Source organism: Ranitomeya imitator, chromosome 7 (genome assembly GCF_032444005.1).
Source record: "Ranitomeya imitator isolate aRanImi1 chromosome 7, aRanImi1.pri, whole genome shotgun sequence".
Classification (NCBI taxonomy): Eukaryota; Metazoa; Chordata; class Amphibia; order Anura; family Dendrobatidae; genus Ranitomeya; species Ranitomeya imitator.
In genome coordinates, this window is record NC_091288.1 from 221,054,790 (window position 1) to 221,080,469 (window position 25,680).

Sequence of the window (25,680 nt, forward strand, 5' to 3'; positions counted from 1 at the left end):
AACTGGAAGTCCAAAATCAAGTCACTAAACTGTTCACTGCCTGTGGCCATAACCCTCATGGTCATAGGTTACGTGCGGCTTATCCAAGATAGACCACGTAACGGGGGCAAAATTGGCCTTTGTTTGAGTCCACTGGATGAACAGATATAATATAAAATGTCACCAACACAGAAGAATGCAGAAAAGTTGTGATCAAGTTTTTTTCTTAATCCAAAACGTGTAAGCAAAATTGATTGTTTGTAACCATGTGCACATTGCCCTTACTCTATTATTCCATGCTATTAAAAGCTAAGCTTTATCCGCCTTTCTATTTGGTGCTGGAGAACATCCTATGTGGACTTCTTTTTAACTAACTTATGCCTGATTAATCTCTGTTCCTTCAGGTGACTTTGCCTTTTAATTGTTTTCCATAGTATTTTGCACAAAAAAAAAGTTCAAATAAATAATTGCTTTTATATTCTGTGGAGTGTCATTGCTCCTGTTTTATCCTTCTGGGTTACCTTGGTGGGATTATGCGTTACTCAACCTGAGGAGCAGTAATTCTCTAATCTGAGGAACACTGAGGGAAAGAACACTAAACCCGAGGAATACTAAATCTGGAAAGATTACTCTGAGGAATGCCAAATCTACAAAGACTAATTGGAAGAATATTAATCCTGAACAACATGAACCTGAGAGATAGTAGTTTTTGAAAGTCCAGTCTGAGTAATGCTAATCAAAAGAACACTAAGCTTGAGGAACACTAACTCTGGAAAGATTAATTTGAGGAATTCAAAATCAAGAAAACTAATTGGAAAAACATTAATCCTGAAGAACACTAAACCTGAGGAACAATAACTCTAATAACATGAATCTGAGGAATGCCAAATCTAGAAAACTAATTGGAAGAACATTAGTCCTGAAGAACACTAAACCTGAGCAACACTAACTCTAAAAACATGAATCTGAGGAATGCCAAATCTAGAAAACTAATTGGAAGAACATTAATCCTGAAGAACACTAAACCCGAGGAACACTAACTCTAAAAACATGAATCTGAGGAATGCCAAGTCTAGAAAACTAATTGGAAGAACATTAATCCTGAAGAACACTAAACCTGAGGAACAATAACTCTAAAAACATGAACTGAGGAATGCCAAGTCTAGAAAACTAATTGGAAGAACATTAATCCTGAAGAACACTAAACCTGAGGAACACTAACTCTAAAAACATGAACTGAGGAATGCCAAGTCTAGAAAACTAATTGGAAGAACATTAATCCTGAAGAACACTAAACCTGAGGAACACTAACTCTAAAAACATGAACTGAGGAATGCCAAATCTAGAAAACTAATTGGAAGAACATTAATCCTGAAGAACACTAAACCTGAGGAACACTAACTCTAAAAACATGAATCTGAGGAATGCCAAGTCTAGAAAACTAATTGGAAGAACATTAATCATGAAGAACACTAAACCTGAGGAACAATAACTCTAATAACATGAATCTGAGGAATGCCAAATCTAGAAAACTAATTGGAAGAACATTAATCCTGAAGAACACTAAACCCGAGGAACACTAACTCTAAAAACATGAATCTGAGCAATGCCAAATCTAGAAAACTAATTGGAAGAACATTAATCCTGAAGAACACTAAACCCGAGGAACACTAACTCTAAAAACATGAATCTGAGGAATGCCAAGTCTAGAAAACTAATTGGAAGAACATTAATCCTGAAGAACACTAAACCTGAGGAACAATAACTCTAAAAACATGAACTGAGGAATGCCAAATCTAGAAAACTAATTGGAAGAACATTAATCATGAAGAACACTAAACCTGAGGAACAATAACTCTAAAAACATGAGCTGAGGAATGCCAAATCTAGAAAACTAATTGGAAGAACATTAATCATGAAGAACACTAAACCTGAGGAACAATAACTCTAAAAACATGAACTGAGGAATGCCAAATCTAGAAAACTAATTGGAAGAACACTATTCATGAAGAACAGTAAACCCCGAGGAACCCTAAGTAGAACCAACTGGAAAGATAATTCTGAGCAATTTAAAATCTCGAGAGACTAATTGAAGGAACAATAATTTTGAAGAAAACTAACTTGAAAAAGTCTAATCTGAGGAACACTACTCCTGAGGAAAAGTAGTTTGAGAAAATGTAATCTTGAGAAGCACTCATTCTAGAAAGACTTACCTGAGGATCACTAAATAACTGAATGCTAAACCTGAAGAATCGTATCCTAGTCGGGACTTCATCTGAAGAATTCCTTTCTTACATCTTTATTTTTTAATTCCTTTTATAAACTGTGACAACCTTGGTCTCGGGATATCCGACAACAGAGTCATGACAGTATCTATGTATGAAAAATAAACAATTCTTTCCCTCCATTGTGTTAGGAGTCGAGTTTCCTCTGCTGCACAGGGGGAATCTCGATCCGTGTCTGCTGCGGTCTCCCATTCTGCATCGGCCGCAGTGGAGCCTGCTCAGCGGAGACGTCGCTCCCAGCGTCACGCTGAGACTGGTACTGTGCAAAGGGTTACTGCTGCCTCTCCAGGCTCTGCTATTGTACCCTGCACTGATCTGCAGCGAGCAGGCTTTTCTGGGACTAAGCCCTGCTTTGCACACACTGAGCATGCTCAGGGCAAGATCTCTCAGTGGAGATCTAGGGTCACATGCTCAGGTACTGCTGCAAATCCATTGGTCCTTCTTTGAAGGGTCCAGAACGTGCTGCAGCTATATAAGCTTCGCATGACCGCACGGCCATGCGCTAGTATACAATTGTTATCGTGTGTGTGTTGATGAGTGCAAGTCGTTCCTTAAAAAACCAATCCCTTGTGTATGACTGTTCGCGTAAGGTGTATGGCTGAAATCTTGCGCCCGGCTGAACTCGCAGCTTTAACACACGAAGCAGCGTCTAACTGCTGTGACCGCCAGTGCAGCGCCGTGACCTATTAGAGCGCTTACCTTACCCAAGTCTGGGTGGTTAGTGGCGTCCGCCAGTGTGGCACAGCATGCACTTCTGTGCATAATAGTTACCTCTGATACCCCAATTGTGGTGTTGATCGCAAGAGGTCTACACTAACTCTAATCCTGTGTCCTGGGATAGAGTTCTGTGGTTCCTTGCTTGCGCTCTCTGTGCGGTACCGCGGCCCTGTGACTTAACAGGGATCGCTTCCTTCACACAGGGTGAAGTTTACCCATGTGTGTAATCACATTGTACCGCCATATAGTGCCGCCATTCACTTAGGAGCAGGTTCTTTCCTGCACGGTGGATCCCGGGTGGCGAACGCACCAATCTTACTTAATAAATATATTCGGTGCGTTCCGCCAACCCTAACACATTGTTTCCTTTTGTGACTGTTTTGAGGATGAATGTATTGTCAGCGTTTGTCAGGCTGCTGCAGTGCAGTACAGCGCAACCTCCACCAGGGGGAGCTTGAGAGGAAAGTGAGACTGCACACACAGGACAGCAGAACAGATGCCACCAAGTGTTGAGAGAGTGGTCAGACAAGCGGAGTCAAAAGCACGAGATAGCACGACAGTATAATAGGATTAGACAGGCGGATAGTCAGGACGTAGCAAGGGATCAGTAAACCAGGGCAAGCAAAATACGGTACAATAGGGACAAATCAAGACAGAGTCAGCAGCCAAGCCAGGTGGTCAGAATCAGAGAATCAAGCAGAACAGACAAACACTGGGAAAGGGCAGACAGAGGGGGATAACAGACACAGGACAAGTCAGGGTTCACAGCAGGACAAACCAAGGGTTTCCAGAGTCAGGTTCACAAGCCGAAGACAGAACTATAACTGACACTGCCAGCAAGATTCATGGGAGCTAAATAGCAAACCTGAACCCAGAATGAGGCAGAGCAAAGTTAACCCTTGACATGATCCATCCAAAAAAGGGCAGACACTAATAAACCCTGGAACGGATCATGACAGCGTCGCTGACCAATGAGACTTTTAACACAAAGAACATGGATCCTAATAATTAGGATTTGATGAATTCTTTGGGGGAAAGGAACAAGGATAGTAGTTTTTGATGCTCTTGTACTGGGAAAATCATAGGAAAAGAAGGAACTGATAAGAGATGATAGGAGGATCGAGAACAGGTCAGTAAAGTGTAGACATCGGGACGGATGAAGAGTCATGGAGCTCAGGAGCCTCAGGAACATTGAAGCTGCAGCTGACTTATGTTATCTGTGATGTTTCACTCGAACATAAAAGTTATTACTCTCTATAATCTGGTTAATTCAGAAGATGAAGATATCAGAGACAGTAAATTCCCATATTTTCTCTTCAGGGCTGCACCGCTCTTCTGCCTCCTGGCTCCCTCCAGCTCCTCCCCTAGGAAAACAACCACTACTGATAGACTACAGAGGTGGCCGGTAACCTAGGCAATGAGCAGCAAACTATAGAGTGAGAAATCCCTCTGTTCTTGAGAATGGAGAGAATTTCACAGTACGAAGAAAATTGGAAAATTACCAAGAGCCCACAGATTGGACAGAGGTGATACCAGAGAGCTGAGATACAAATCTGTATCTTACGTTTGCCCTTGTCTCCAGGCTCCGGTATACAGAAGATGGTGACTTCATAAATATTTCATCTCATACCCAGAACTCACACTTCAGGTGTTACTACATCATGTTGCTGGGTTGAAGGCGTCGGCCAATCAGACGATGGGATTCTGACTTCTCGAATTTCTCCGCAACCGGCATAATTACTTTTCTGTGAAGCAAGAAGATGAGATGTTTGGAGCAGAAGGTGTGAGGAGTCTCGTGTTCTGCACGGCGGAGAGGAGGATGTCACGGCTGACACTTCTGCTGACCGCGGGTACGTGACAGAAACAAATCTTGAGTTTTCCCAGTGGCGCAGCGTAGTCTGCCAGTGCCCGGGGCGAGCATTATCCCCAACCCATGGCCCATTAGAGCTCCCTGAGCGGTTTCCATGAGTCCAGTAATGAACCCATTGTCCCTTGAGCAAATGGATTGTACTTAAGAAAATACTGATGTCAGTGTAGTTTGCCTTTTAGTTCTTTTTAGTTTTTATTGTTTTTGCATAGAATTAAAAAATGAAATGTTATATGTTGTTAATATGTTTTTTTCCCTTTTTCTTTACATTTTTATGTTTCTTTTTATGCAACTATTTATAACCCTTTCCCTCTCTCTGACCCTGGCCCTCTATTGCACATGCAGCTCAGCGACACCATTCTCTGCAGTGAGAGATGGCGGACAGAGGTAATGTCTTGCCCCATAGAATTTGGCACCTTGGTAAACTGTTCCTGGGCCTTCCCCCTCCCCCCGCGGGGTTTTTGCTGAGACCAATTCTCTGATGGGTTTCTGCTTGGACTAGTCCTCTTTTGAGTTTTTTGGGGGAATCAGCCTTCTGCTGGGATTTTGTTGGGACCAGTGCTCGGCTAAGTTTTTGCTGAGACCAGTCCTCTGCTGGTTTTTTTCAGGAACCAGTCCTCTTCTGAGTTTTTGCTGGGACCAATTCTCTGCTATGCTTTTGCTGGGAGCAGTCCTCTGCTGAGTTGTTGCTGAGAGTAGTCTTCTTCTGAGTTTTTGGTGGAACCAGCCATCTGCTGGATTTTTGTTGGGACCAGTGCTCGGCTGGGTTTCAGCTGGGACTAGTCCTCTGCTGAGTTTTTGCTAAAACCAGTTCTCTGCTGGGCTTTTGCTGGGGCGAGTCCTCTGCTGGGCTTTTGCTGGGACCAGTCCTCTGCTGGGTTTTTCTTGGGTCCAGTCCTCTGCTGGGATTTTCCTGGGACCAGTCCTCTGCTGGGTTTTTCTTGGGTCCAGTCCTCTGCTTGGATTTTCCTGGGACCAGTCCTCTGATGGGTTTTTCCTGGGCCCAATCCTCTGATGGGTTTTTCCTGGGCCCAATCCTCTGATGCGTTTTTCCTGGGCCCAAGCCTCTGATGGGTTTTTACTGGGCCCAGTCCTCTGCTGGGATTTTCCTGGGACCAGTCCTCTGATGGGTTTTTCTTGGGTCCAGTCCTCTGCTGGGATTTTCCTGGGACCAGTCCTCTGATGGGTTTTTCCTGGGACCAGTCCTCTGATGGGTTTTTCCTGGGCCCAGTCCTCTGATGGGTTTTTCCTGGGCCCAGTCCTCTGATGGGTTTTTCCTGGGACCAGTCCTCTGATGGGTTTTACCTGGGACCAGTCCTCTGATGGGATTTTCCTGGGCCCAGTCCTCTGATGGGTTTTTCCTGGGACCAGTCCTCTGATGGGTTTTTCCTGGGACCAGTCCTCTGATGGGTTTTACCTGGGACCAGTCCTGTGATGGGTTTTTCCTGGGCCCAGTCCTCTGATGGGTTTTTCCTGGGCCCAGTCCTCTGATGGGTTTTTCTTGGGTCCAGTCCTCTGATGGGTTTTTCCTGGGACCAGTCCTCTGATGGGTTTTTCTTGGGTCCAGTCCTCTGATGGGTTTTTCCTGGGACCAGTCCTCTGATGGGTTTTTCCTGGGACCTGTCCTCTGATGGGTTTTACCTGGGACCAGTCCTGTGATGGGTTTTTCCTGGGCCCAGTCCTCTGATGGGTTTTTCCTGGGCCCAGTCCTCTGATGGGTTTTTCCTGGGACCAGTCCTCTGATGGGTTTTTCTTGGGTCCAGTCCTCTGATGGGTTTTTCCTGGGACCAGTCCTCTGATGGGTTTTTCCTGGGACCAGTCCTCTGATGGGTTTTACCTGGGACCAGTCCTCTGATGGGATTTTCCTGGGACCAGTCCTCTGATGGGTTTTTCCAGGGACCAGTCCTCTGATGGGTTTTTCCTGGGACCAGTCCTCTGATGGGTTTTTCTTGGGCCCAGTCCTCTGATGGGTTTTTCCTGGGTCCAGTCTTCTGCTGGGATTTACCTGGGACCAGTCCTCTGCTTAGATTATCTTGGGTTCAGTCCTCTGCTGGGATTTTTCTGGGACCAGTCCTCTGATGGGTTTTTCCTGGGACCAGTCCTCTGATGGGTTTTTCCTGGGACCAGTCCTCTGATGGGTTTTTCCTGGGACCAGTCCTCTGATGGGATTTTCCTGGGACCAGTCCTCTGATGGGATTTTCCTGGGACCAGTCCTCTGATGGGTCTTTCCTGGGCCCAGTCCTCTGATGGGTTTTTCCTGGGACCAGTCCTCTGATGGGTTTTTCCTGGGACCAGTCCTCTGATGGGTTTTTCTTGGGTCCAGTCCTCTGATGGGTTTTTCCTGGGCCCAGTCCTCTGATGGGTTTTTCCTGGGACCAGTCCTCTGATGGGTTTTTCCTGGGACCAGTCCTCTGATGGGTTTTTCTTGGGTCCAGTCCTCTGATGGGTTTTTCCTGGGACCAGTCCTCTGATGGGTTTTTCTTGGGTCCAGTCCTCTGATGGGTTTTTCCTGGGACCAGTCCTCTGATGGGTTTTTCCTGGGACCTGTCCTCTGATGGGTTTTACCTGGGACCAGTCCTGTGATGGGTTTTTCCTGGGCCCAGTCCTCTGATGGGTTTTTCCTGGGCCCAGTCCTCTGATGGGTTTTTCCTGGGTCCAGTCCTCTGATGGGTTTTTCCTGGGACCAGTCCTCTGATGGGTTTTTCCTGGGACCAGTCCTCTGATGGGTTTTACCTGGGACCAGTCCTCTGATGGGATTTTCCTGGGACCAGTCCTCTGATGGGTTTTTCCAGGGACCAGTCCTCTGATGGGTTTTTCCTGGGACCAGTCCTCTGATGGGTTTTTCTTGGGCCCAGTCCTCTGATGGGTTTTTCCTGGGTCCAGTCTTCTGCTGGGATTTACCTGGGACCAGTCCTCTGCTGGGATAATCTTGGGTTCAGTCCTCTGCTGGGATTTTCTGGGACCAGTCCTCTGATGGGTTTTTCCTGGGACCAGTCCTCTGATGGGTTTTACCTGGGACCAGTTCTCTGATGGGTTTTACCTGGGACCAGTCCTCTGATGGGTTTTTCCTGGGACCAGTCCTCTGATGGGTTTTTCCTGGGCCCAGTCCTCTGATGGGTTTTTCCTGGGTCCAGTCTTCTGCTGGGATTTACCTGGGACCAGTCCTCTGCTGGGATTATCTTGGGTTCAGTCCTCTGCTGGGATTTTCCTGGGACCAGTCCTCTGATGGGTTTTTCCTGGGACCAGTCCTCTGATGGGTTTTTCCTGGGACCAGTCCTCTGATGGGTTTTTCCTGGGACCAGTCCTCTGATGGGATTTTCCTGGGACCAGTCCTCTGATGGGTTTTTCCTGGGACCAGTCCTCTGATGGGTCTTTCCTGGGCCCAGTCCTCTGATGGGTTTTTCCTGGGACCAGTCCTCTGATGGGTTTTTCCTGGGACCAGTCCTCTGATGGGTTTTTCTTGGGTCCAGTCCTCTGATGGGTTTTTCCTGGGCCCAGTCCTCTGATGGGTTTTTCCTGGGACCAGTCCTCTGATGGGTTTTTCCTGGGACCAGTCCTCTGATGGGTTTTTCTTGGGTCCAGTCCTCTGATGGGTTTTTCCTGGGACCAGTCCTCTGATGGGTTTTTCTTGGGTCCAGTCCTCTGATGGGTTTTTCCTGGGACCAGTCCTCTGATGGGTTTTTCCTGGGACCTGTCCTCTGATGGGTTTTACCTGGGACCAGTCCTGTGATGGGTTTTTCCTGGGCCCAGTCCTCTGATGGGTTTTTCCTGGGCCCAGTCCTCTGATGGGTTTTTCCTGGGACCAGTCCTCTGATGGGTTTTTCTTGGGTCCAGTCCTCTGATGGGTTTTTCCTGGGACCAGTCCTCTGATGGGTTTTTCCTGGGACCAGTCCTCTGATGGGTTTTACCTGGGACCAGTCCTCTGATGGGATTTTCCTGGGACCAGTCCTCTGATGGGTTTTTCCAGGGACCAGTCCTCTGATGGGTTTTTCCTGGGACCAGTCCTCTGATGGGTTTTTCTTGGGCCCAGTCCTCTGATGGGTTTTTCCTGGGTCCAGTCTTCTGCTGGGATTTACCTGGGACCAGTCCTCTGCTGGGATTATCTTGGGTTCAGTCCTCTGCTGGGATTTTTCTGGGACCAGTCCTCTGATGGGTTTTTCCTGGGACCAGTCCTCTGATGGGTTTTTCCTGGGACCAGTTCTCTGATGGGTTTTTCCTGGGACCAGTTCTCTGATGGGTTTTTCCTGGGACCAGTCCTCTGATGGGTTTTTCTTGGGTCCAGTACTCTGATGGGTTTTTCCTGGGACCAGTCCTCTGATGGGTTTTTCTTGGGTCCAGTCCTCTGATGGGTTTTTCCTGGGACCAGTCCTCTGATGGGTTTTTCTTGGGTCCAGTCCTCTGATGGGTTTTTCCTGGGACCAGTGCTCTGATGGGTTTTTCCTGGGACCAGTCCTCTGATGGGTTTTACCTGGGACCAGTCCTGTGATGGGTTTTTCCTGGGCCCAGTCCTCTGATGGGTTTTTCCTGGGCCCAGTCCTCTGATGGGTTTTTCCTGGGACCAGTCCTCTGATGGGTTTTTCTTGGGTCTAGTCCTCTGATGGGTTTTTCCTGGGACCAGTGCTCTGATGGGTTTTTCCTGGGACCAGTCCTCTGATGGGTTTTTCCTGGGACCAGTCCTCTGATGGGTTTTACCTGGGACCAGTCCTCTGATGGGAATTTCCTGGGACCAGTCCTCTGATGGGTTTTTCCTGGGACCAGTCCTCTGATGGGTTTTTCCTGGGACCAGTCCTCTGATGGGTTTTTCCTGGGCCCAGTCCTCTGATGGGTTTTTCCTGGGTCTAGTCTTCTGCTGGGATTTACCTGGGACCAGTCCTCTGCTGGGATTATCTTGGGTTCAGTCCTCTGCTGGGATTTTCCTGGGACCAGTCCTCTGATGGGTTTTTTCTGGGACCAGTCCTCTGATGGGTTTTTCCTGGGACCAGTCCTCTGATGGGTTTTTCCTGGGACCAGTCCTCTGATGGGATTTTCCTGGGACCAGTCCTCTGATGCGTTTTTCCTGGGACCAGTCCTCTGATGGGTCTTTCCTGGGCCCAGTCCTCTGATGGGTTTTTCCTGGGACCAGTCCTCTGATGGGTTTTTCCTGGGACCAGTCCTCTGATGGGTTTTTCTTGGGTCCAGTACTCTGATGGGTTTTTCCTGGGACCAGTCCTCTGATGGGTTTTTCCTGGACCAGACCTCTGATGGGTTTTTCCTGGGCCCAGTCCTCTGATGGGTCTTTCCTGGGACCAGTCCTCTGATGGGTTTTTCTTGGGACCAGTCCTCTGATGGGTTTTTCCTGGGCCCAGTCCTCTGATGGGTTTTTCCTGGGACCAGTCCTCTGATGGGTTTTTCCTGGGACCAGTCCTCTGATGGGTTTTTCCTGGGACCAGTTCTCTGCTGGGTTTTTCTTGCGTCCAGTCCTCTGATGAGTTTTTCCTGGGCCCAGTCCTCTGATGGGTTTTTCCTGGGCCCAGTTCTCTGATGGGTTTTTCCTGGGACCAGTCCTCTGATGGGTTTTTCCTGGGACCAGACCTCTGATGGGTTTTTCCTGGGCCCAGTTCTCTGCTGGGTTTTTCCTGGGCCCAGTCCTCTGATGGGTTTTTCCTGGGACCAGTCCTCTGATGGGTTTTTCCTGGGTCCAGTCCTCTGATGGGTTTTTCCTGGGCCCAGTCCTCTGATGGGTTTTTCTTGCGTCCAGTCCTCTGATGGGTTTTTCCTGGGACCAGTCCCCTGATGGGTCTTTCCTGGGACCAGACCTCTGATGGGTTTTTCCTGGGACCAGTCCTCTGATGGGATTTTCCTGGGACCAGTTCTCTGCTGGGTTTTTCTTGCGTCCAGTCCTCTGATGGGTCTTTCCTGGGACCAGTCCTCTGATGGGTCTTTCCTGGGACCAGACCTCTGATGGGTTTTTCCTGGGACCAGTCCTCTGCTGGGTTTGAGCCTCAGATGAATGAGACAGTAAATGTTATACTACCTCAGATTGTAAAGCTGCAGTATAAAGTATGGTGGAAGGACAGAGGGCCAGTCTGAGCCTCAGGTGAAGCAGAACTTGGATCTTGGCCACCACAGACTCCATCAGATAATGAAGCTGAGCCGGAGTCACTGATCACAGTGTGATCCAATGGAGTCATACAATCGGGGGTCCGCAGCAGCTCCACGTGGGGCGAGAATGCTCCACTCACAATTAATCATTTCCAAAGCTCAATCATTCTTACATTAGTCATGATTCTTTATTTTTCCTAGTTTCCTTGTTCGGTATCTCAGCAGCTTCACAAGGATCTTGTGGGTCCCCAAAAGTTGTCACCCGGATTGTTGGGGGGTCGGATGCTGTGGAAGGAGAGTGGCCCTGGCAGGTCAGCCTGTGGTATAAGGGCTCCCATCTCTGTGGGGGGTCCCTGATCTCCAGGCAGTGGGTCCTGACGGCTGCGCACTGCTTTCTGGGGTAAGTGCCCTGCGGAGTAATCAGAGGATCTCATGACAACACTTCTTGTTCTCACGTATTTCAGTGTTGTCATAGGGATATTGCAGATGTTGACCTGTCACTTTCTGCCATTGTAGGACTGTCAGCGACTACACGGTGCGTCTGGGAATGTATCAGCTCACGGTGACAAATCCTCATGAGCTTCTGTCCACAGTGAGACAGTTTATCACCCACCCACAGTACACGGATGTGGGAGGCCCGGGGGACATCGCTCTGGTCCTGCTATCCGGTCCTGTTAACTATACCCAATACATTCAGCCGGTGTGCCTGCCCGACGTGTCCGCCACCTTCCCCTGCGGCATGGAGTGCTGGGTGACCGGCTGGGGGGACACGTCCTCCGGGGGTGAGTGCTCGCATCTCTCGGCGGCTCCTGTAACTGAGGCTAAGCATAACTTCCCCAGGAGAGAGTTGTATGATGTCACTGCTCTTCCAGTAAAGAATCACCGTCTATCTCGCTGTAGAGTCGGCCATTGCTCTAGGACGCCCCATGGTATAGATACAATCCTGGGAATAAAGACCTAAGGGAGGAGAAATTAGAGAATCAGTGTCAGGCCTCAAATTTTACAAAAAACTGTGGATTCTCCTTCAAAGGTACAAGGACTAGTACAAGGGTTAGGAACAGGACGGGTTCGGAACAGGATGGGTTAGGAACAGGATGGCTTAGGAACAGGATGGGTTAGAAACAGAACAGGTGAGGAACAGGATGGGTTAGAAACAAGATGGGTTAGGAATAGGACAGGTTAGAAACAAGATGGGTTAGCAACAGGACAGGTTTGAAACAGGATGGGTTAGGAACAGGACAGGTTAGGAACAGAACAGGTTAGGAACAGGACGGGTTAGGAACAGGACGGGTTAGGAACAGGACAGGCTAGGATCAGGATGGGTTAGGAACAGGACAGGCTAGGATCAGGATGGGTTAGGAACAGGACAGGTTAGGAACAGAACAGGTTAGGAACAGGACGGGTTAGGAACAGGACGGGTTAGGAACAGGACAGGCTAGGATCAGGATGGGTTAGGAACAGGACAGGCTAGGATCAGGATGGGTTAGGAACAGGACAGGTTAGGAACAGAATGGGTTAGGAACAGGATGGGTGAGGAACAGGACAGGTTAGGAACAGGACAGGTTAGGAACAGGACAGGTTAGGAACAGGACAGGTTAGGAACAGAATGGGTGAGGAACAGGACAGGTTAGGAACAGGACAGGTTAGGAACAGTACGGGTTAGGAACAGGACGGGTTAGGAACAAAGTTAGGAATAGTACTAGGGATAAGACTCGAGGTAAGGAGGGAACCACTGTAGCGTTAAGGGTAGGACTACATGTAAGGATACAATTAGGGTTAAGAATAGGACAAGGGTCTAGGACTAGGAATATGACAAGGGATAGGAGTCAGGACTAGGGTTATAAATAGGACTAGGGATAAGACTAGGTTTAGGGAAAGAACTCCTGTAGATTAGGAATGTGACTACAGTTAAGGATCTAGGCTTAGGAATAGGACAAAAGTTAGGACAAGCGTAAGGATTAGGACTAGGTGTAGAACTAGGATAAAATTAAAAAGTAAAACATATAATAACATATCACGTTACTTTTAACAAGTTATGTCTAACAGTCCACAGGTTATTATTGGCTTTGCCCTGAGCGCTGGTAATTCACGTCAGGTCACTGCCCAGGAGCATAATAAAGAATATTTGATTTGTGGTGAATAACATTGATGCAAATCAAATTTCAAAGCCAAATTACAGCGATTTACCAAATTGAGTTTTGGCCGATTCGCTCTTCGGTATAAGCTCCTGGACGGAGCATTCAGGGTCATAATCTTGTTTGCCTTGGTAGCAGCTTCCTGGCATTGGTCACACTGTTACATTTACTGGAAGTCTGCGTTACCCGGGGTCCTCACCACGATTGGTGTCTCGCTTTATCACCGTCTATTGAGGAAGTTACCCTATAAGTCTATGACATCTTCAGGAACCTGAGACTTGACATTTAGGAGATGATATTGTGTATCTTCTCCTCCCACTTCCCCTCCGGCTCCTCATGGCCCACAGGTAACACAAAACCGTCCTGCTGCATGACAATTACTATACACATAGAAAATCACTCCACAAAGACAACAGCAAATGTATGTTACAGAATAGGACCCAATACTGCCCCCCTGTGGTACCCCACTGATATCTGTGACCACCCCAATACTGCCCCCTGTGGTACCCCACTGATATCTGTGACCACCCCAATACTGCCCCCTGTGGAGCCCACTGATATCTGTGACCACCCTAATACTGCCCCCTGTGGAGCCCACTGATATCTGTGACCACCCCAATACTGCCCCCTGTGGAGCCCACTGATATCTGTGACCACCCCAATACTGCCCCTTGTGGTACCCCACTGATATCTGTGACCACCCTAATACTGCCCGCTGTGGTACCCCACTGATATCTGTGACCACCCCAATACTGCCCCCTGTGGTACCCCACTGTTATCTTTGACCACCCCAATACTGCCCCCTGTGGTACCCCACTGATATCTGTGACCACCCTAATACTGCCCCCTGTGGTACCCCACTGATATCTGTGACCACCCCAATACTGCCCCCTGTGGAGCCCACTGATATCTGTGACCACCCCAATACTGCCCCCTGTGGAGCCCACTGATATCTGTGACCACCCCAATACTGCCCCTTGTGGTACCCCACTGATATCTGTGACCACCCTAATACTGCCCCCTGTGGTACCCCACTGATATCTGTGACCACCCCAATACTGCCCCCTGTGGTACCCCACTGTTATCTTTGACCACCCCAATACTGCCCCCTGTGGTACCCCACTGATATCTGTGACCACCCCAATACTGCCCCCTGTGATACCCCACTAGTAACTCATCTTCCCCATTGATGAAAAGACCCTGCACTGGATTATGTTATCTAATCTGAGTAAATCCCCCAATTGCTGATGCTCCCCTAATTCTAGAACAGTTAATATTTTTTTTCTATGCCCCTCCATTCCATGGTTATATAATAAAGAGCGGCCAACATGCAAATTTTTTCCTGTGCTCTGGCTCTTTATTTTCAGAGGGACTAACATTGGGATATAGGGGCATAGAAAAAGGTAAACTGTTATAGAATGGGAGGATCAGTGACAAACGGAGCAATTACTCAGGTTAAATTACAAAATTCAGTGCAAGGTCTTTTTTCACTAGTGGAAATAGTATAGTTTAACTTAAACTTACTTAACTCCCTAAGAGCTCTGGGGTGCGCTCTAGCTGGATCCATCTTTTTACTCACTGCACTTCTTCCTGGCTTAGACAGGTAACATTTAATAGAGACTTTACCTTGTTCCTCTGCATTTTACGAAAGATTATTTATATGCAACTCGGGGGGTCAAAGCTTCAGCTGTTATTATTTCTGGAGAGGTACATATGATGGATCATAATATAAATCTAAGGCCGATGTAACAGGGTTACCCTAGCCCTGCGTCCAGACTACATCTGAGGTTTAAGCAGCCTAGGTTTGATTATACCCTGGCAATACTGTGGCCTAGGCCGTTTCATACCCCCCCATGCCAGATTACACCCCTGGGTTAAGTGATATACACAAGAATTACTTTTTCAGCATCTTATTGGGGGTTCAGGTTTGTCAGGTAAGCTATGTGAGAAGATAACTGACTTATATCTTAAAGGTCTAAACACATAGACTTTTATTACTACAACCAGGAAAACTTCAATAAGTCAAAATATTAGACTGTCACTAAGATCTAATGAGGTGAAGAATCTGCCGCACTTCTCAGTAGTCACACATTAACACAAAAGCACAACAGACAATGTAATCTCAGATGTAACAACTGCTGTCCGTCACCAATCACGTTGTATTGCAAGGTCAATCTTCGTCATGTCATTAACCACACAAAGATACCTTCCCGCGAGGTTCACACGTTCAGTATTTGGTCAGTATTTTACATCAGTATTTGTAGCCAAAATCAGGAGAGGGACAATCAGAGGAAAAGTCTAACAGAAACAGAGCCAAACTATACCCAAGTTTAATCTGGATAGGTGTTTATTTGGCCTGTTGCACCGAGTTTACGAGAGGGTATTTCCTGGTCCATGCCCGGTTCGCTGGCCGGACTCCCAAGCTGAATTTATAGCCTCTTATGTGTCTAGGAGACTGTTCTGGTCAGGAGACCTACGGTCAGTCCAAGCATTGTGACATTGCAGACCATCTACAAACCATGAAGTAGTAATATGGCTCAATGATGGTAGTAATCATGTCTGTGTCTCCTCAGTGAGCCTACAATATCCCGAGACCCTCCAGGAGGTGATGACCCCACTGATTGACCATGTCACCTGTGACCGGCTGTACCATGAGTGGTCCCCAGAAGCTGCCGACACTGTAATAATCCACGATTATGAGATATGTGCAGGATATCCAGAGGGACAAAAGGACTCGTGCCAGGTCAGTGTCTAGGAGGATACCACAGAGTCACCACCTCTCGCAAAGACTCTGTGCCGGATCTTCTAACCCTCGGATGATTTTCTCCTGTGAACACCACCTATGCTCCTGGGATCTTCTTCCTCTCTTGGCCAAGTGCAGAAAATACATTACAGCAGCCATTTTTATTAGCAATGGATTATTTTTTTAGACAAATTTATTTTCCTGCCAATATATAGACTTTAATTTGTACGCAAATAATATAGAAGATGTCCTTTATCTCCACTCTCTTCCAGGGAGACTCCGGAGGACCTCTGGTCTGTAACGTGCAGGGTGTCTGGTACCAGACTGGGATTGTAAGTTGGGGTGAGAGCTGTGCATTACAATACCGCCCTGGGGTTTACTCCCTGGTGGTGGCCTACCAGTCCTGGATCCTGACATATGTGCCAGAGTTGGTGTTCTTCAATGTGACAGACCTCCCTCAGCCCAGCAGGGAATGTGGAGGAGATGTTGGGTCTACGTCCGGAGTACCAGGTAAGATACAGACGGCATCTCCTTACATCCCATATTCTCCTCCGTGGGGTGGAGGTGACACTATTAGTCAATACTCCTATTGAGTTACCGGCAGCAGGTGGACTAAGGCTTCTATGAAGTGATACCAGCAGATAAGGTGACATCTGCTCCACCTCTTGTCCTGCATCATCAAGCTCTAGACTCTGCTGACATCAATAGTGAAAAGACAGATCCAGAAGGAAAACCAAGGATTTTGCTCTTACGACTCGTTTTACATTTATGGAAGAAGCAGAAAACATGACCTGCTGGTAGTGAGGGTCACTGTATGAGAAGGACAAGGGTCACTGTCTCCACTAGAAGCTGGTGGTGGGGTTACATTAATGTAAAGAGTAAAGTATCTAGAAGCGATGGGTGAATCTGCTGAAATCTGAATTTGACAGATCCGCTCGGATCCAATGAAGCCAAGAAATTCAATTCATATAGAAGTTCTTCCATGCAAATCAAATGTTCCTTACTAAGCTCCTCCGTCTCTCCAGACCCCCGAGTATAGTAATCATGGAGTGAGAAAAGAATCCATCAGAAAGTAGTCTGCAGACAGAATGCCATCACACAGAGGGTCCTCAGCCATGGCGTGGGGTCAGTTACTCTAACACTGTGCTCTTCCTCCGACCCTCCAGCTGTCAAGAACCTACAACTTGTAGAAGGAAAAAAAGGAAAGTATCCAGCTCCGAAAATAAAATAAAAAATATTTATTATGAAATCTTTAGGATAAAAAGCCGCTTACAACTGAGGACTAAGAACACTACACGTGTTCGAAACGCGTTCAGTGGTTCATGACATTCATGGGCATACGCCGGTTATTTGTAAGCGGATTTTTATCCTAAAGATATCATCATAAAGATTTTTGCTTTTATTTCTGGAGCTGGATACTTCCCTTTTTTCCTCCTACAAGTTTACAGCGTTGGGCAGAGAGGCTTTTCCGTGCTCGGATTTCTCCTGGACTATGGAGATGTTCTCATAGGGGTGAGCTGAATTTTCCTCTTTTCTTTTCTAAGGAACCTACAACTTCCAAAATGTTCTAATGGCTTGAGGAGACGAGAGCAGCTGGGACATGACGGATCCAGGAGTCACTGGTTGGAGACTGTTGTCCTAGAAGGAGACCATTATCCAGTCCAACACATGACTCAGCAGATAGATTAGACATCACATGAGATTATGTAGGAACACAACTATTTCCGCTAATCTATTGTTATACATTCCAGGTAGAGGCGGTGTCCTCCGCTGACTTTCTGCTGCTACAGTTCATATCGGAAAAGTTGTCAGTTATATGATTCATATCTGGGTGATGAAATCAAAACCCAAGTACCCTAATAACACATGGGTGCTCTCTATAATGTGCCAGATAAGTGGAATGTCAGCAAAGGTGAGGGAGAAGGAAGGAGAGAATAATGGAAAAGAGATGGGGGTAGAGGTGATAAAGGAAGGGAAGAGAGGTGAGGAGGGGAGGGATTGGGAAAGGAGAGGGGAGGGGAGGAAAGAATGGAAGAGAAGAGAGCTGAGGAGAGGAAAGGAGGAATGGGAAAAGGAGACGTGAGGAAAGAGAAGAGAAAGGTGAGAGGAGGGGAGGGATGGTAAATGGAGAGGTGAGGAGACGGAGAGTAGAGATGAAGAATGGAATATAGGCTGAACTGGATGGACAAATGTCTTTTTTCGGCCTTACTAACTATGTTACTATGTTACTATGTTAAAGAAGGTAAGGGAAGAGAAGAAAGGTGAGGAGAGGAAAGAAGGAATGGGAAAAGGAGAGGTGAAGGGAGAAGGAAAAGGAGAGGGAAGGGGAGGAAAGAGAAAGGTGAGAGGAGGGGAGGGATGGTAAATGGAGAGGTGAGGAGAAGGAGAGTAGAGATGAAGAAAGAAGGTAAGGGAAGAGAAGAAAGGTGAGGAGAGGAAAGAAGGAATGGGAAAAGGAGAGGTGAGGGGAGAAGGAAAAGGAGAGGGAAGGGGAGGAAAGAGAAAGGTGAGAGGAGGGGAGGGATGGTAAATGGAGAGGTGAGGAGAAGGAGAGTAGAGATGAAGAAAGAAGGTAAGGGAAGAGAAGAAAGGTGAGGAGAGGAAAGAAGGAATGGGAAAAGGAGAGGTGAGGGGAGAAGGAAAAGGAGAGGGAAGGGGAGGAAAGAGAAAGGTGAGAGGAGGGGAGGAAAGAAGGGAAGAGAAGAGAGCTGAGGAGGAGGAATGGGAAAAGGAGAAGTGAGGGGAGAAGGAAAAGGAGAGGAAAGAGAAAGGTGAGAGGAGGGGAGGGATGGTAAATGGAGAGGTGAGGAGAAGGAGAGTAGAGATGAAGAAAGAAGAGAAGAAAGGTGAGGAGGGGAAAGAAGGAATGGGAAAAGGAGAGGAGAGGGGAGAAGAGAAGGAAAGAGAAGAGGAGAGAGGTGAGAATTGGAAAGGAGGTTGGAGGGTAGATCAATGGAAAAGAGAGGTGGGAAGGGAAGAGGGAAAGAGAAGAAGGGGGAAAAAAGGCATGAAATCAATGGAGAGGAGAGATGGAAGGGTAAGAGAAGAGGGGGATGAGAGAAAACGATAGGAGAGATGAGGAGGTGCATAAATGGGAGAGAAGAAGAAGGAAAGGAACAGGAGACAGGACAGGAGAGCACGGGAGAGGAGAAGAGATGAGAGAAGGCACAAAGGGAAAGAAGAAGAAGAGAGGAGAGCAAAGGGGAAAAGAAAAGAGAGAAGACACAAAGGGAGAAAAGAGATAAATGAAAACAAATAAATGAGAAGAGATCGGAGGAGAGGAAAAAAGAAGAGTCCAGGAGCGCCGGTGACTATCGGTGAAGATGAGATTTTCTGGCGTTTGTGGTTGATGTTTCTATTCTGAGCCGTGTTCACTGCGCACAAGATGGTGGAGGCTGCGGATGGCGCGGTAGTAAAGCTCCGACCTCCAGGATCTCCGCTCATAGAGCGCAGTCAGGGCGCGTTCACACGCAGCTTATTATGAGGGTAAAACTGTTTACAGGAGCAGTGAAATGAGTGAGATTTCTAACATCTTAGGCTATGTGCACACGTCTGGATTTCTGACAGACATTTTCCTGACAAAATCCGGAGATTTCTGCCAGAAATCCGCACGCGTTTTTTTGCGCGTATTTTGCGCGTTTTTGATGCGTTTTTTTGTGCGGATTTTTTGCGTTTTTTTCCGGACACTCCAATTTAATGGGAAATCCGCAAAAAAATCAGCAAAAATAATGAACATGCTACTTTTTTTTGCGGAATGCGTTTTTTTTTTGCGGAAAAAAACGCAAACATATGCACAAAAAATGCGGAATGCATTCTAAATGATAGAATGCATAATGTTTGCGTTTTTTAAGCGATTTTATAGCGTTTTTATCGGGAAAATCCACAAAAAAAAAAAACGCTAAAAATCCAGACATAGCCTTAGTCACACACTGAGTTTTCTTTATTTTGCATTTTGAACCCGTCCGGTGACAAAACCTCGCAGCATTTCACTTCTTCCAGCATTTTTACTGCAGTTTTTCCCCATTGAGATCACTTTGTTGTAGGATAAAAAAAAAATGCATCAAAAAAATCGCCTGCCGTCTGCTGGAGCTTTGTGGCCGTAACTTGTGCTTTTCATGCGGAATAAAAGCTTTGTGTGAACGAGTCCTACGGCGACACCTTTACATTGCGGGGAATCTCTATCCTCAGACGTCACATGTAACGGGACGGGCGTCAGGAAGACGTCACGGCGCCATTTACCAATTCTGAGCTCCGGGCAGAAGATTTTACAACGGTTTCTGGCAAAAAAAAAAAAAAGTTTGAGATATCACAATGTTTTAGCCCAGCTGCGATTTGCATTTTTCTGGCTTTCTTGATGTTAGTTAGTAAAAAGGGGAATGTGAAAAAAAAAAAAAACGCACCTGTAAAATTATCCAGTGCCCACAATGGGAAGTTATGCAGGGAGCAGCTTTGGGTGTGACTAGAGGCGGGGGAGCAGGTGAGCGGTGATGAGTGGAGTCCGGGGTCGGCTGTTACCGGCAGGTGATTGGTAAAACCCCACAAGGTTAGTATCTGCTGAGAGATGACGTCATTAGTATGACAATGGCCGCCACGTCTGGTCTCCGGTCACATGCACTTATCTCAGTCGCGGTTGTCAGAAGAGAAGAGTTCTCTGTAGGAACAGGTCGAGCCGCATTCTGAGCTCCGAAGGACTGGGTGATGCTGCGGTGGATGCGAGGAGACATCAGTCCTCAGTAAGGAGCTTTATCCGGTAAAAACGCCCAGAAATCGCATCCGCGTGGCCATGAGTGACCTCCGCTATCTCGCCGGCCTCCTGCTGCTCTCCGGTAAGTGTCTCCTGCGGCGATCGCCGACGTGATTCCGTTATCTATCGGTGTGAGGAGGGCGGATCGGATCGTAACACCGACATTCCGATCAGTTATTAATTATGGGACGAAAGCTTTCAAGGAAAATACCTGAGCGCAATTTCTAGATTATCTCTGGGCGTCCCGGGGCCGTACAGTCGATCCGATCACTGGAGCATGGCGCCGGATTATTATTACATTGTGCTAACGATACAGTGTAAGACTTATCGGGCCCCAGAATCTATAATGCCGACACTTCGCGTTCTGTAACGATTCCATGTTCTGATACATTGTGATTCGTGAAGATTGCGCTCTTGTGTTTTGTTGTTTTTTTTTCTTTTTGTGAGCCCTTACGCTCCCTCGATTATTTGGGGAGTTGTTTAATCAAAGTAACAGGAAGTTTCTCCCCTCCCCCCCCCAAAAAAAAAAGTTTTCATTAAAACATGAAAAAGCAAAATTCAGCTGAAAAAAAGAATAATAAAAACTAATGTAAAAAAAACCCAGACTGAAACATAATGAAAAGAGCACAAATTTATCGGAGCTGCGGCTTCATGCCATCTCCTGCCCAATGATACGTATATCTACTGTTATCTTGTCAAGTTTTTAGGTGTTTTTTATTCTTTTGAGCCTGAACATTTGCTTGACTTGGGCGGGGTGGGGGTTGCAGTCGAGTGTTTTAAGTTCAGAATCCCAGAGTTTTGGGGCTGCATTCTCACAATGACTTTTTGGTGAAGGTTTTTGATGTTGAAAATTTTCTGCACCTATTAAGTAAAAAAAGGAAACTTGTATTTTTCAAAAATATGCAGCGTAAAATACTTGAAATAACTCATCGTCAGAACGTAGCCTTGCACTTAAAAATGTGCACTAAAAAGGGGAATATACATAAAAATTAAACCTAAATAGTGATAAATGGAGCAGAGTCCTATTGAGTTTTGGCTTTGACAGACAGTTTTGTCTTCACACGTAAAAGCTGGCCTCCTTATAACGCTGTATGACATGACGGAATATGTAGCGCTGCCCCAGTCTTTGTCTCAGGTGAGGAATCCGGATAATCTGACTGGTGTAATAAATATGGCGCTCGCGGCGCCTGATTCCTCATAGTTATACAGCGGCAGGATAGGAGTGTGGTCGCCCCTCGTCCTCGGTGCAGATATCGAACGTGTTTTATTGTCCGGTGTTTTTCTCGCCTTCTCCACCCATAGTCAATAATTCCAGAAACCATCAGACGCGCTGACTCTCTTCTGTTTAACCCTTGGAGTTTTATTCTACTTTCTCAGTTCTCCATGACGAATACCTGCAGAGAAAACGTTTCCCAACACGTCGAAAAATAGCAGAACAAATTGTTTAAAGCCCCTCGGGCTGCAGCTTTGTGGGGTGTACGGTGCAAGCATCCACTGATCTCACAGGGAGAAGAATCCCTTCCACTCCACCCATCACGAGAACAAAACTAAGCAATGTGCTGCCAGATTTCCCCGACCGCAGAGCTCAGATCTGGTGATGGCCATCGTCTCTGGCTTTGTAGACCTGTACGGGAGCTGGGAGGTCATCACTATTGGAGGCCATAATGGTTGTCCGTGTTCCTAGAAACCAGTAGGGTGTTTATTGGATTGAGCACCGAGGCCTCGCTTTGCACCCCACCGGTATTGATGAAAGGAACGCTGTGGTAAGAGGCACCAAATTCACAGAGGCGTACCCCAACGCCAGGAATGTGGCTCCAGCCGGGGGTCACAGTACCTTCAGTGGTCTAAATGAACATTTGTTGGACACATTTGTGTGACAAAGATCCCAGAACTGCTGTAAATATTTTTTTTTTGATCCTGTAATGCGTTTATAATTATTTTCATTTTTATATTAAAGTTGATCCAACAATGGAAATAAATATTAGACATGCCAACAGAGTTTTGCAATTTAGTGGCACCCATAGACTTTTTGATGAAAGTTGACAAAACTCGCTCCTCTATTGTCAGGGTGGTGACAAGGATCTGGCTCAGTATGTCTGAAGGTTTCTGCCCATTGATGGCACATGAGTGCTTGACCAACATGAGCGCGTCTGTGTAAGGAGGGGATAGGAGAAATGTCTGACACCTGCTATGATGTATGAGGCATTAAACAACAAACACAGCCTTGACATCAGTGGATCCATCGTGGAGTAGGTCATGGATCCACATGAGAACCTGAGCTCTCTGGCCACAGGGGTCGTCTGTAGATCTGATCTCCCACTACAATATGGAGGAGGCATGGTGATCAGACAAGTGGGAGACCCATCCAGTGGCTGCTTCACTTTGATGGCTTAGACACATTGCACCTCTACCTTGGGTGAAGACCTAAATTTAGGTAGTCAAGGCTTGGCTAGTGACGTCACCTGATGCGAGTGAATATGACTGTCACCAGGTTAGATGAATGGAGGCTAACATTCTCATGTCTGTTTTTTCCAGTCTACACCTCTCCAGTAATCTCCAACTCCACCACTATCACCACTGCTGCCCAACCAGCGTGCGGAAGTCCAGTGATCAACAATCGGATCGTTGGTGGCACAGCTGCTACTGAAGGAGCATGGCCGTGGCAGATCAGCCTGCGGTTTGAAGGTTCCCACATCTGCGGAGGGTCCCTGATCTCCAACCAGTGGGTGCTCACAGCAGCACATTGCTTTGGATCGTAAGTAGCTGCCTGGTCTACCCTGTAGTGGTTAGCATGGTCACCCTTGTTGGGCTGTGAGACTTGATAACATGTCCTATAGTAGGAGTACAGTAAAATATGGCCATTGGGTTGGAGGGGGAGGGTAGAATAAATGATAACTGTCTCTGCATTGACACAAGCAAGAAATGACCTCCTACGTTAGAGGGTTGATCCTCGCACTTGGTGATCAGGGAGAATGACCCATATCTACCTGAATATCTTAGAGATTTATTTACATTTCTAATTTATTGCCCCAGTATGTTGTAACATAGTAACATAGTAACATAGTTAGTAAGGCCGAAAAAAGACATTTGTCCATTCAGTTCAGCCTATATTCCATCATAATAAATACCCAGATCTACGTCCTTCTACAGAACCTAATAATTGTATGATACAATATTGTTCTGATCCAGGAAGACATCCAGGCCTCTCTTGAACCCCTCGACTGAGTTCGCCATCACCACCTCCTCAGGCAAGCAATTCCAGATTCTCACTGCTCTAACAGTAAAGAATCCTCTTCTATGTTGGTGGAAAAACCTTCTCTCCTCCAGACGCAAAGAATGCCCCCTTGTGCCCGTCACCTTCCTTGGTATAAACAGATCCTCAGCGAGATATTTGTATTGTCCCCTTATATACTTATACATGGTTATTAGATCGCCCCTCAGTCGTCTTTTTTCTAGACTAAATAATCCTAATTTCGCTAATCTATCTGGGTATTGTAGTTCTCCCATCCCCTTTATTAATTTTGTTGCCCTCCTTTGTACTCTCTCTAGTTCCATTATATCCTTCCTGAGCACCGGTGCCCAAAACTGGACACAGTACTCCATGTGCGGTCTAACTAGGGATTTGTACAGAGGCAGTATAATGCTCTCATCATGTGTATCCAGACCTCTTTTAATGCACCCCATGATCCTGTTTGCCTTGGCAGCTGCTGCCTGGCACTGGCTGCTCCAGGTAAGTTTATCATTAACTAGGATCCCCAAGTCCTTCTCCCTGTCAGATTTACCCAGTGGTTTCCCGTTCAGTGTGTAATGGTGATATTGATTCCCTCTTCCCATGTGTATAACCTTACATTTATCATTGTTAAACCTCATCTGCCACCTTTCAGCCCAAGTTTCCAACTTATCCAGATCCATCTGTAGCAGAATACTATCTTCTCTTGTATTAACTGCTTTACATAGTTTTGTATCATCTGCAAATATCGATATTTTACTGTGTAAACCTTCTACCAGATCATTAATGAATATGTTGAAGAGAACAGGTCCCAATACCGACCCCTGCGGTACCCCACTGGTCACAGCGACCCAGTTAGAGACTATACCATTTATAACCACCCTCTGCTTTCTATCACTAAGCCAGTTACTAACCCATTTACACACATTTTCCCCCAGACCAAGCATTCTCATTTTGTGTACCAACCTCTTGTGCGGCACGGTATCAAACACTTTGGAAAAATCGAGATATACCACGTCCAATGACTCACCGTGGTCCAGCCTATAGCTTACCTCTTCATAAAAACTGATTAGATTGGTTTGACAGGAGCGATTTCTCATAAACCCATGCTGATATGGAGTTAAACAGTTATTCTCATTGAGATAATCCAGAATAACATCCCTCAGAAACCCTTCAAATATTTTACCAACAATAGAGGTTAGACTTACTGGCCTATAATTTCCAGGTTCACTTTTAGAGCCCTTTTTGAATATTGGCACCACATTTGCTATGCGCCAGTCCTGCGGAACAGATCCTGTCGCTATAGAGTCACTAAAAATAAGAAATAATGGTTTATCTATTACATTACTTAGTTCTCTTAGTACTCGTGGGTGTATGCCATCCGGACCCGGAGATTTATCTATTTTAATCTTATTTAGCCGGTTTCGCACCTCTTCTTGGGTTAGATTGGTGACCCTTAATATAGGGTTTTCATTGTTTCTTGGGATTTCACCTAGCATTTCATTTTCCACCGTGAATACCGTGGAGAAGAAGGTGTTTAATATGTTAGCTTTTTCCTCGTCATCTACAACCATTCTTTCCTCACTATTTTTTAAGGGGCCTACATTTTCAGTTTTTATTCTTTTACTATTGATATAGTTGAAGAACAGTTTGGGATTAGTTTTACTCTCCTTAGCAATGTGCTTCTGTTTCCTTTTTGGCAGCTTTAATTAGTTTTTTAGATAAAGTATTTTTCTCCCTATAGTTTTTTAGAGCTTCAATGGTGCCATCCTGCTTTAGTAGTGCAAATGCTTTCTTTTTACTGTTAATTGCCTGTCTTACTTCTTTGTTTAGCCACATTGGGTTTTTCCTATTTCTAGTCCTTTTATTCCCACAAGGTATAAACCGCTTACACTGCCTA

General features: G+C 46.4%; 1 protein-coding gene across 1 annotated transcript in view; it reads left to right on the forward strand.

Annotated features, from left to right (window-relative positions):
- Positions 1 to 4,742: 4,742 nt before the first annotated feature.
- Positions 4,743 to 25,680, forward strand: part of LOC138646219 (transmembrane protease serine 9-like) — a 76,404-nt gene continuing 55,466 nt past the window's right edge. The window contains exons 1-6 of the mRNA XM_069735681.1: positions 4,743 to 4,831; positions 11,131 to 11,329; positions 11,446 to 11,711; positions 15,638 to 15,807; positions 16,080 to 16,317; positions 23,087 to 23,306. Coding sequence (XP_069591782.1) covers positions 4,747 to 4,831; positions 11,131 to 11,329; positions 11,446 to 11,711; positions 15,638 to 15,807; positions 16,080 to 16,317; positions 23,087 to 23,306 — 1,178 coding nt within the window. The 5' untranslated portion in view covers positions 4,743 to 4,746. The remainder of the gene's footprint in view (positions 4,832 to 11,130; positions 11,330 to 11,445; positions 11,712 to 15,637; positions 15,808 to 16,079; positions 16,318 to 23,086; positions 23,307 to 25,680) is intronic.